Source organism: Daphnia pulicaria, chromosome 2, assembly GCF_021234035.1.
Source record: "Daphnia pulicaria isolate SC F1-1A chromosome 2, SC_F0-13Bv2, whole genome shotgun sequence".
In the NCBI taxonomy this organism is placed as follows: Eukaryota; Metazoa; Arthropoda; class Branchiopoda; order Diplostraca; family Daphniidae; genus Daphnia; species Daphnia pulicaria.
In genome coordinates, this window is record NC_060914.1 from 11,575,971 (window position 1) to 11,586,043 (window position 10,073).

The following is a 10,073-nucleotide window of genomic DNA, read 5'->3' on the forward strand; positions in this document are numbered from 1 at the left end:
TTTTTTCGACTGCAAGTGGGTGGCTAGCTTTGATCGGTCGAGGGGGGCAGGATCGCCAGGTTAGAAAAGTATAAAATACTCGGACTGTAACACAGTTGGCTGTCATTAATCGTCCATCCAGCACAGAGAATAGAGTTCGAGACAAGACAATCACACACTCATCTGAAATCATGAGATCGTTCCAGCAATTCACGCTCTGCGCCATCGTTTTCACTTTCCTCTTCACTTTCGTGACATCCAGACCAGAGTCAGTGCCAATTCGAAAATTATTTCTTATAGCTTTAAAATTAATTGGAATTGAAATTTTCAAAACATTTGCAGACCTTATGGAGGAAGTTCGCCATTGTTCGGTGGATTCGCAGCCGATTCGTCAGAGGAGGAAGCGGGATCGGGCAATCCTGAACAGGATCGCAAAATGTTGACTGGAGAACTCATCCGGATGGAGAGGCAGCTGGATCAGGATATCGAGAAAAACGATCACTACGAGATCAGGTACGCCTTGCTCAACCTGGAAATGAGACTCATGCCCAGGATGGCCAGGCTTTCCAGGGAGATTGACGCCTCACTTCTCAACGCCGACCAACGCGCCGGTGAGCGCAAATTCCAGAAGACACTCCAGGAAGACATCTCCCGGATGATGTACAAGGCTGGGTATAAAAAATCCTTCCTCAATTCGATCCTAAATAAATTAAATAATTGAAAAATTATTCGTTTGCAGAGCTCGAGCTTGTCTGAATCCCGATGAGACTTTCTACGCCCCCCAAAACAAATGCATGCCATTTGGACCCAAAGCCGCAGTCAATCCCTGCAAGAAGAAGGATCAGATCCTCTACGACGGCAAGAACAACGAAGGCGCTTGCGATTGCGTCGAAGATGACAGGCAACTCGTTTACTACAACGGCGAATGCCACAGCCAAAACATCCGCGGTCCCTGCACGCCCGGCAACTGGTTGGTCATGACCAATTCCACGCCCACCTGCGAAGTCACTCCGGCCAACTGCACCGCCGACGGCAAACACATCCACTGGAGCCCCGATTCCGTCAAAGTCCCCGCAGATTGTCACGTCCTTGGCCAGCGCGGCCCTTGCAGTCTAGGTCAGATCGTCACCAGAGAAAACGGTGGAACCATCAAATGCAGTTTCCCTCCAGAGCCGACAACTACAGTTACAACAACCCCAGCTCCCGCTACTGCGGCAGCCACTGCTGCTGTCAAAACGAGTGCAACCGGTCCGACGACACCTGCACCAACAACCGAGGCGCCGATTTCTTCAGTCTGGGATCGACCCAGTTGCTCGCAGGGCAGTTATCGAAGCCAAAATAAAAGATGTGCAATTTAGAGAGAAAGACCCCAAAAAAGAACCTAGAAAAGATTTGCACATTTGAAAAGGAATTTTGTGCTTTACACAATCAATACTGTCTCACTATTTAGGGGCTTGGTTCCCTTAAATAATGTGCCTTCCTGTCCACTATTCTTCCAAAAAAAAAATACGCTAAATGGAAATGTATCTTTTCCATTTTTGGCTTGAAAGTTTTTCATTGAGTGTTGCAATTCAAATTATGTTGCTTTTTTAGATACCAAGAAAGAAAGAAAGAAAGATTTTATATTTTACTACTATCTGTTACATGCTCCCCAATCCTCTTTTATGATTAGCGGTAAGCTCAATCAAATGTTATATGCAAATATTGTGTGAGAAATATATTACAAACTAACCCGAAGATAAATCTTTCAACTTTCTATTCAGTCTGTTCGAGATAATATGAGAAAATTAAAACAAAAATCAACCCGCAAACAATTTCACGAATGATAAAAAACCAGTTGACTTTAGTTGTCACTGATCCAATAATAATTAAAAAGAAAAAAAAGAAAATTGAAATTGCTTACCCCATTAAAAAGTGATGTGAACGATGAAAGTGAAATAACCAGTGTTTCATTTCCTGGAGAAAGACAGAAAGTAAAAATCACGACAACGTCGAAAGTAAATTAACAAAACAAAAAAACCAGACCGGAATCCAGTTTTAGTGTTTAGAAATGTCAACTTCCTCTTTCTCTTACCGACGAGTTAATGCAGTTCAGGACACGGTGAAATGGAAATCCAAACTTGAAATCCACTTGAAACATTTTCAGTCTGGAGTGTGTCGTCGAAGGATATAATCCAATGGGGGACAACTCGGTAAGGGAAAACCAAAAAATCCAATGAGGAAGGAGGAACTGTTTCAAACGCAACGGCATCCGCTGCTCATCTGAAGTGGATTCGTTCTACGGTGATTGTTGATAAAGGCAACATGCTCTCAGCATCCACAGGCAGCCTCTCATCTCTCTCCAAGATGGTAATTTTGCCAATGGGGTTCGTCTTCCAGGATATGCATGTACAAGTAGAAAGTTACGTCTCCTCCTCTCCCGTCATCACGCCTGGCGTAAAAATGAACAATGAGCAGCGTGAGGCTGGAATTCTTCGATAAGGAAGAGAATTAATTGAAAAAAGTGAAAATCTGGCCAACAGGAAAATAACCTCATCATCGCAGAAAGGGTAAAATCTATGGACTGTCTAAACAACGAGAAAACTTTCTCCTATTAATTTCTATTAAAGTTGAAATTGTCGAGTAAAATTGACACACTACAATATCCGCATTTCATATTTTAAAATGTCCCGAGAGCTATAACGGCGAAAAAAAAATGAAAGGACAAGGTAATCCACCAAGAAAACGGCTTTTTAACACGCTCGATTCAATCCAGGGAAGAGGAAACGTTAACGTAGTTTAACCAGTTTCTAGAGTTTGTTGACTGACCAAGTTTGAAAAAAATCAGGAAAAAAATGAAAGAACTGACATTTTCTGAATTTAGACATTTGAATCTGATAAAAAAAGAAAGGGAAATTTATCAAAAATAACCGAGGGACTAAAAATAGTCAAGAAAAGCACTCGACTAAAAAAACAAATTCGAATCCTGGATTGTATAGCATTAACTGCTGAAATCCAGAAGAGAAATTCTTGTAGCTACAAAATGCAATCAACCTACTACACCTAACATTTTTTAAATCTCTTTTTTACGTACTTTTAATCAAACTGATGGATGACGATCAACTTTCAACTCTACAAAAATTAGGCCCCCCACCCTTCCTCGGAGGTTACTCACGAATTGCGAATGCCTTATTTCTTAAAAATAGGCCAGTCGCACTTGCAATTTTTGGTTGTAAGTGAAAAGTTATTGAACTCAATTAATCACGAAAAAAAAATCTGGGTTTGGTCGGACAATCCCACAAGTATCCGTGACTTGCACCTACTGAACACGCAAAATTTAGGAAAAGATGAAAAAAAAACTACATAAATCTTGATGAAAAGTTTCTCTTCTTACCATCTCGAAAACGACAGAATGAATGACGTCAACACGTTATACCGCAATATGATTACACAGTCAGTTCGTGCATGATACGTCAGATATGAATCGAGATCCTATTTTGATACCCTGCACTTCATACCAAAAACACAACGGGGAAATTGTTATTATGATTATGATTCGTATCACCTTAGTTTCCCCAGACAGGAGGTTTGTTTCAATCTGATATTAATTCCAGTTTTTTCTTTCTGCTAAAACCTAAAAGAAAAAAAAAAGAGTGATCAGAGGAAATTGGAATGCAAATAAAATTGCGTATCAACTTTCAGCGTGAATAAGCAGCAGCCGAGAGATTGATTCATTCGTCTAGAAGAGATATTAAAAAAATTGAAGGAAAACTTTCACTGCTTTCGATTTCTTTGAAGAGTTCACCTGCACGCAAACGCTTGTCCCGTCTGGACTAGCCCAATAAACCGGTTCAGTTACTTTTTGATTATTAGAAAGGATGGAAGGAATGAAACAAACATGAACAGAAACACACACAAAAAAAACAACAAATTTCTCTACCATCACAATAAGGAAATTCCCACCTCCCTCCATTTCTCTCTGGTACAGAAACGCAAGAGACAAGCGGTGAATGGATGCAGTTATCGCTAGTTCAAAGTTGCTCGGTAGAGCGTGTAGGCTTCTAGATCCTTATATAAAGACTTGTTGACGTTCTTCTCGTCATTATTGCAAATACCATCGGAATAAGCGAAACGAAACAAAATGCGGTTGGCTCAATATCTGGCGCTCCTCTTTGTCCTGTCGTTGGCTGTTGACCAAGTTTACTGCGCTCCTGGTAAGAAAGCAGGATCGGAGGAAGAAGAAGGCGGTGAAGGTGGCGAAGGCGGCGAAGGAGGTGAAGGTGGCGAGGAAGGAGAAGGAGGTGAAGAAGGTGAGGGCGGAGAAGGCGATCCTGAACACGAAAGGAAACAAATAGCCGGCGAACTCATCCGCATCGAAAGGAAAATGGACACGGACATTGAGAACAACGACCACTACGACATCAGGTACGCTTTGGTGGATCTCGAAACCAGGATCAGACCAAGAGTGGCCAGATTGTCAAAGGACATTGACGCCACTCTGATCAACCCAGACCAGAAGGCTGGTGAACACAAATTCCAAAAGGGACTCCTGGAAGACATCACCCGCATCCTCTACAAAGCTGGGTAAATTTAAAAAAGTAAATTCATTCTCTAAAATCATAAATTTTAATGCAATTAAACTGTTTAACAGCGCCCGAGCTTGTCTATCTCCTCACGAAACTTTCCATCTTCCTTCCAAAAAATGCCTGAAATTCGGAGCTAACGCAAAGGTCAACCCCTGCGCCGACAAGAAGGATCAGGTCCTCTATGACGGCAAAAATAACGAAGGAACTTGTGACTGTGTCGAAGATGAGAGGCACCTCGTTTACTACGATGGCGAGTGCTACCAACTGAATTTCCAGGTACAACAGGCACTCCCTTCAAAGTAAATCTAGATTGCTAATTGAAATTGTTCTTACCACAAAGGGTCCCTGTTCGCCGAACTTCTGGTTGGTCATGATCAACGGAACCATTTCCTGCGAGGCCATTCCGGCCAATTGTGTTGCCGATGGGCAGCACCTCTACTGGAGTCCGAATCCCGAGACGGTGCCAGCTGAATGCCACCACATAGGCAAACGAGGGCCGTGCAGCATCGATCAGGTTGTATCGCGCGATGCGACCGGTACCGTCAGCTGCGTTGTTTCAAAGGAGCCCGTCAAGGCGGTCGCCGCTAAGATCGCCAAGACGGCCGCACGTAATAATACGGCCACCCGGAACGCCAGACTCAATTCCGGTGCTACCACCACCATTGCACCTGAACCGGAAGCTGAAGCGGCACCACAGAAGAAAAAGGACACCAAGAAACCGGTGACTCCTGTCGAGCTTAATCCTTCGTCCATGTGGGATCAGCAAAGTTGTTCTCTGGGAAGTTACAGGAAGCAGACTGGAAAGTGCCCACCGTACTGAATTCATTCCAGAGTGGCTAAAGTAAAAGAGAAAGAGAGAAAAACATTGTATTATTAATCAACTGCTATTCAAGTTTTAAATGCTTTAAAATGTATATCGATATGTGCTCATCTTGGACTGAAATACATCTAGATGAATGTGTTTTAAAATGAACTGATTCTTATCTTCTATTAATTTGGGAAAGTATTGAAAGTAACAATTTGAAGAAAGAAAAAAGACATTCGTTCAAGGAAATGAAATTATAGTTGGGGCGTGTACAGACGAACGACCGTGAACTCTGTGGAGAACACCTTAATCGTTAACTCTGCTCTACAGTGAAAGTAAACTGCTTCACGGCCCACCCGTTCGTTTGTTTTCTAAGGAGCTGTGATAAAGAAAGTGAAATCGAATAGACACCTGACGGGTTTCACCTGTTTTCACCGTTCCATCTGGACTGACAGAGAGTTCACGCCACTCTTGGAAAGGAAAGAAATGTTTAAAACAAGCAAAAAATAAACATTGTTTTTGGTGGTACGACCAATTACTTATGCAATTGGCCTCTGGTTTGCAAGAAAAACGATGATGATTGAGTACTACGACTCAGTCACGAGTTGTATCCTGTTAACTTTCTCCTTTTGTCGGTTCGTAGAGTAAAAAACCGATCTGCTCTAAAAGACTTGTTTACATGGCACTTTCGTCAGAACTGCACAATCATGATATCGAAGAGAGAGAAACCCAGCCCGAGAGGTCAATACATCAAAGTTCAATTTCTCATTGAAAGGACTTTCATGTCAGGGAATCAGTAAATTCACCGAGATTAAAGGAAATAAAAAGGAAATGTTACTAAATATTTAATGCTGGTTAACAAGAAAAAAACTAACAAGAAAACAGAAAAGCGGTATTTTTGAAGACTTTGTCGCTGGAATTTACTTTAATTTGAAATAACAAATCAGAAAAAAAGCTGAATAGGAGATTGTAATAGGACCCCTTAGTCCAAGCTTTGTTTCGAAAAGGAAGCAAACATTAACGTGTGCATTCCATAAGTGAAATTTTGAAACACATTGCAAAAACTGAACAAGGAAGCAACAAATGGCATTGAGCCCATACCTCATAAAGTCATACATCATTTTCGGCTTTAAAACTTATGGCAGCTTCACGTCAATATTTTGAGGGAAAGGGCAGGAAAAGTCTACCTATAAAATTAAGAAATGGTTTTAGTTTGAGTGTCCAACACACACATTATAAGGAGTGATTTTTCGTTCAATTTACTGAAAAAATGCAGCAGCAGACACAAAAGCGTTCAATTCAGTTTGGTAGCACAGTTTGAAAAGAAATTGACTTCATTCCCAAGTCCATAGGTAACAACGAAAAGACGATGATGATCAAGATTAAAAACACAGAGGAGACCATCTTCTAGAATATCATACTTGTTGCATGAGGAATTCCATGTGCTTCCCAAATCCCAATCCAGAACTTGTGTCTTAGTAGGAAAGGTCTAGGTTTTTAGGATATTCGTTTTTCAGGTCGTTATTGTATTACAGATTGAACAAGTTGAGATATAAATCACTTTTAATAGTTTACACTCTTAGATTTTTTTATATTTTATAGCCACAAAACTGAAGCGTGGCGTGACACGTTTTAGCGTTTTTTTTTTAGGTATCAAAAATTAGCAGAGAGCAGACGACATTCTGATTGTCAGGGTGATGAGGGGACCAATCGTCGCAATGCAGCGGCCATGATGGATTAACCTTGACCAATCAACAGTCCACAGGTAAGACGGGTAGTGGATATGGTGGATATGTAATGCAAGAATACCTTCAAGTGTTTTACAAACTTTGCAAAATTGTTTGAAATTGAACAGGAACGCCAACATAAATAATAGAAGTAATAAGCAATGATATAACCACGTCGACCACAAAAATGATTTTGAAATTGTGTAATATTCCCACTTATTTTTAGCACTGAGGGCTATGGCTTCAAAACTGGAATATACCTTTCTAAATTCCTTGTACCACATATTGATCACTTGTGTTAACACTACTCTTTAAAAGCCTCCAAGCATAAAGGCTCTGTTATATTCAACGTGGTTAAATATAAACAATGGCTATTTAAGTATTTATCTTCAGAAAACCTTCTTAAACGTCTTATTATGATCTTATGAGAATGAATCGTGGGCATCTCGTTCCTAGAAAATTTGGGCTCAACTTCATTGGGTATGGGCATTAAAATTTAAATAACCACCGCAATAATACCATACCATGGGACACCAGTAAAAAAATTCCAAGCCAAAGTGATTGATTGTGACAAATTTACTGGCTTATTTCATTCAAATAAATAGTATTGCGTACAGCAGCAAGTAGTGGTTTTCTAATAAATAAATAATTGGCAATTTCTTTTTTTAATGCATTTGTCCTCCAGCGGTGCAATCAGACAGTTCCTCTCGTACGATATCTGAGAAGAATTTGAACATGCCTGTGGCAGGTCCTCTGAAGGGGAAAAGATCCGGTTGGCGACATTTCACTTTAGTAGCAGCATAAGGCCTCGCATAAGGCCTGGCACTGGCAACTGCAGGAGCGACATGAGGTACGGCAGACTTGGTAGGGAACTTCATCCGGTTGACGTAAGATGGAACAACTTTAATACGGGACATGCCAGATGAGGTGCGAGTAACTCCGGCCGGAATTCCAGACGATGAAGCGGAGGCGGAAGCGAAAACGGCAGATCCATCTGTGCTGACAGCACTGGCTCCAGCAGAAACTGGGCCAATGGGAGTGATGTGGACAGGTAAGACATCCTTCGGCAGGGTCTCGTGGGTGTGTTCGGAGATATCGACAACCTCAAACACGGTGAGATCATCGGGGATATCGTCGTGGTCAACTCCGTCCAAGTTGTGAACTTCGAAGACTTCGGCTGAATTTGGTTGAACAACTTCAACAGGGATGATGTCAGCCGGAAGAGTTTCATGGGTGTGGCCGTCGATGTTAACGACTTCAAAAGGGACGACGTCATCAGGGATATCATCGTGCTCAACTCCGGTCAGATCGTGAACTTCAAAGACTTCGGGCGAATTTTGCTGGATAATTTCAACGGGGATGATACCATCCGGAAGAGTTTCGTGGGTGTGACCGTCGATGTTAACGACTTCGAACGGCATGACATCATCAGGGATGTCTTCGTGTTTAACTCCGGTCAGATCGTGAACTTCAAAGACTTCGGGTGAATTTTGCTGAATAATTTCAACGGGGATGATATCAGCCGGAAGAGTGTCGTGGGTGTGGCCGTCTATGTTTACGACTTCGAACGGCATGACATCATGAGGGATGTGTTCGTGTTTAACTCCGGTCAGATCGTGGACTTCGAAGAAAGGAACACCAGTCATTGATCTGCGGTTATTGGCAGCACGTTTCACGGACTCGCCATTTTTAATTCCATCAGCTCCTTGTTGTTTCAAGAGACTGGAGTCTTCCCTGTGCACAAACAGAGTCTTAATTAATAGGAATTTCTAAAGTTATTCGAATAAATATTTAAAACCTGGGCCACGGTGCAGAATGGGTGACTGAGATGCACAAAATGGCAACTATCAAAGGCAAGCAATGGAATTTCATCTTACTTTTCGATTAGAACTTTGGTTTGACTGTGAATGTCCATTTGGAAAAAGCCAGCCTTTATAAAGGATTTGTCGATTCACCTTGTTCTAGTTTCTGATGGATGTTTTTAGATACTGGATGATAATTAGAGACTGTTAATCGCTGTAAGAGAACGGCTATAACTGGATGGATTGAAGTTCCACGATCACGCTAGTGATGGAAAAAAAAATCAGATTAAATAGTTCACACCTTGCGGGCGTCAGAAAGTTCTCAGTGAACGTCGATTTGAATGTCTGGTTTCTGTTTTTCATCTGTTGGATTTTCCGTTTTCGTAGCCTGCAATCAGCAAATTGTCATTTGGTTGCGCAATTGTCCTAATTGTAGATACAAAAAACGGCAGTTTATAGTTTTGAGTTGATAATGTTCCAGGACACAAGCATACCTTTCGATTCTAGTCAATTATAACGTGAAGTTGCTTGACTCCTGTTACATTTCATAACCTTGAAATCGTTAGAAAGCATTGCTTTTCATTTTATGACTGCGAGCGTCAGTGGTAGCTATTTAATTCTGAAACAAATTGCCTCAAAACGTAATCTTAAACTTGATTCACGATACGTTTGACAAAAATGGATGGATGACGCACGTGTTAATATCATCTCAAGCAGATGATGTGACGATGATGTGACGAATTGTAGTCTGCTGGTGGCATTTTCTTCTCAAGGTCATTGATAGGAATTAATTACGATAAATTACTTTTGCTTCAAACGTGCTCATGATAATAATAGGCTGAACGATTCGGAGTTCGGACTAAATGAAACTCGTCGGCTCAGCCAGAGCTGTGCCCAACTGCGACGTGTAGCAAAGACCAAAGAAAGAGTATGTGTGACTGTGTGTTTATGTTTATGGCAACCTTGGCCGAATATTTTGATTATACTAATTTGGGTCAATACGAAAAAAACTATTTCACAAAACGAAACTTGTTTTTGTTTTCTTTTTTTTTAATAATTACTTGCTTGATTGGTACTGAAATGTTAGAGTTGGTTCATCATCTGGCAGACTTGGCATCATTCAGCCATGTGGTGAAATGGGGGTGGGAGGGACTGAGGGACGGAGGCATTTGCATTACCAGTTTTTGAGAAGGGG

General features: G+C 41.4%; 3 protein-coding genes and 1 long non-coding RNA gene across 7 annotated transcripts; 2 read left to right on the forward strand and 2 right to left on the reverse strand.

Moving 5' to 3' along the window:
• The first annotated feature begins 15 nt into the window (after positions 1–15).
• Positions 16–1,475, forward strand: LOC124326331. The gene is made up of 3 exons (XM_046785090.1): positions 16–247; positions 322–651; positions 719–1,475. The coding sequence occupies exons 1-3, from the start codon at positions 171–173 to the stop codon at positions 1,335–1,337; spliced, it is 1,026 nt and encodes a 341-aa protein (XP_046641046.1). The 5' UTR covers positions 16–170; the 3' UTR covers positions 1,338–1,475.
• LOC124326747 lies at positions 560–3,950 on the reverse strand. 3 transcript variants are annotated; one of them, XR_006915775.1, is made up of 4 exons: positions 3,353–3,950; positions 2,054–2,410; positions 1,883–1,935; positions 560–679 (listed from the first exon to the last, which is right to left on the reverse strand). It is a non-coding gene; the product is annotated as an uncharacterized LOC124326747 (long non-coding RNA). The 3 variants fall into 3 exon arrangements; XR_006915774.1 differs by having other exon boundaries at positions 2,054–3,280; XR_006915773.1 differs by having other exon boundaries at positions 2,054–3,950.
• A 93-nt stretch (positions 3,951–4,043) lies between these two features.
• Positions 4,044–5,517, forward strand: LOC124326278. Its single transcript, XM_046785008.1, has 3 exons — positions 4,044–4,542; positions 4,610–4,820; positions 4,885–5,517. Exons 1-3 carry the CDS (start codon positions 4,100–4,102, stop codon positions 5,362–5,364), a joined length of 1,134 nt encoding a protein of 377 aa, XP_046640964.1. The 5' UTR covers positions 4,044–4,099; the 3' UTR covers positions 5,365–5,517.
• A 2,120-nt stretch (positions 5,518–7,637) lies between these two features.
• Positions 7,638–9,762, reverse strand: LOC124326270. Of its 2 annotated transcripts, XM_046784999.1 has the most exons (4): positions 9,373–9,762; positions 9,180–9,304; positions 8,875–9,064; positions 7,638–8,810 (listed from the first exon to the last, which is right to left on the reverse strand). In XM_046784999.1, the coding sequence occupies exons 3-4, from the start codon at positions 8,946–8,948 to the stop codon at positions 7,742–7,744; spliced, it is 1,143 nt and encodes a 380-aa protein (XP_046640955.1). In that variant the 5' UTR covers positions 8,949–9,064; positions 9,180–9,304; positions 9,373–9,762; the 3' UTR covers positions 7,638–7,741. The 2 variants fall into 2 exon arrangements, with proteins under 2 accessions (XP_046640955.1, XP_046640956.1); XM_046785000.1 differs by lacking the exons at positions 9,180–9,304; positions 9,373–9,762 and having other exon boundaries at positions 8,875–9,073.
• Between the last annotated feature and the right edge of the window lie 311 nt (positions 9,763–10,073).

Excerpts from the sequence above, each read along its gene's own strand:
- LOC124326331 (XM_046785090.1), top strand. The coding sequence starts at position 171 with ATGAGATCGTTCCAGCAATTCACGCTCTGCGCCATCGTTTTCACTTTC. Across the intron at positions 248-321 it reads TTCGTGACATCCAGACCAGA|ACCTTATGGAGGAAGTTCGC; the intron begins GTCAGTGCCAAT and ends AAACATTTGCAG. Across the intron at positions 652-718 it reads CGGATGATGTACAAGGCTGG|AGCTCGAGCTTGTCTGAATC; the intron begins GTATAAAAAATC and ends ATTCGTTTGCAG.
- LOC124326278 (XM_046785008.1), top strand. The coding sequence starts at position 4,100 with ATGCGGTTGGCTCAATATCTGGCGCTCCTCTTTGTCCTGTCGTTGGCT. Across the intron at positions 4,543-4,609 it reads CGCATCCTCTACAAAGCTGG|CGCCCGAGCTTGTCTATCTC; the intron begins GTAAATTTAAAA and ends ACTGTTTAACAG. Across the intron at positions 4,821-4,884 it reads GCTACCAACTGAATTTCCAG|GGTCCCTGTTCGCCGAACTT; the intron begins GTACAACAGGCA and ends CTTACCACAAAG.
- LOC124326270 (XM_046784999.1), bottom strand. The coding sequence starts at position 8,948 with ATGAAATTCCATTGCTTGCCTTTGATAGTTGCCATTTTGTGCATCTCA. Across the intron at positions 8,811-8,874 it reads CATTCTGCACCGTGGCCCAG|GGAAGACTCCAGTCTCTTGA; the intron begins GTTTTAAATATT and ends GTTTGTGCACAG.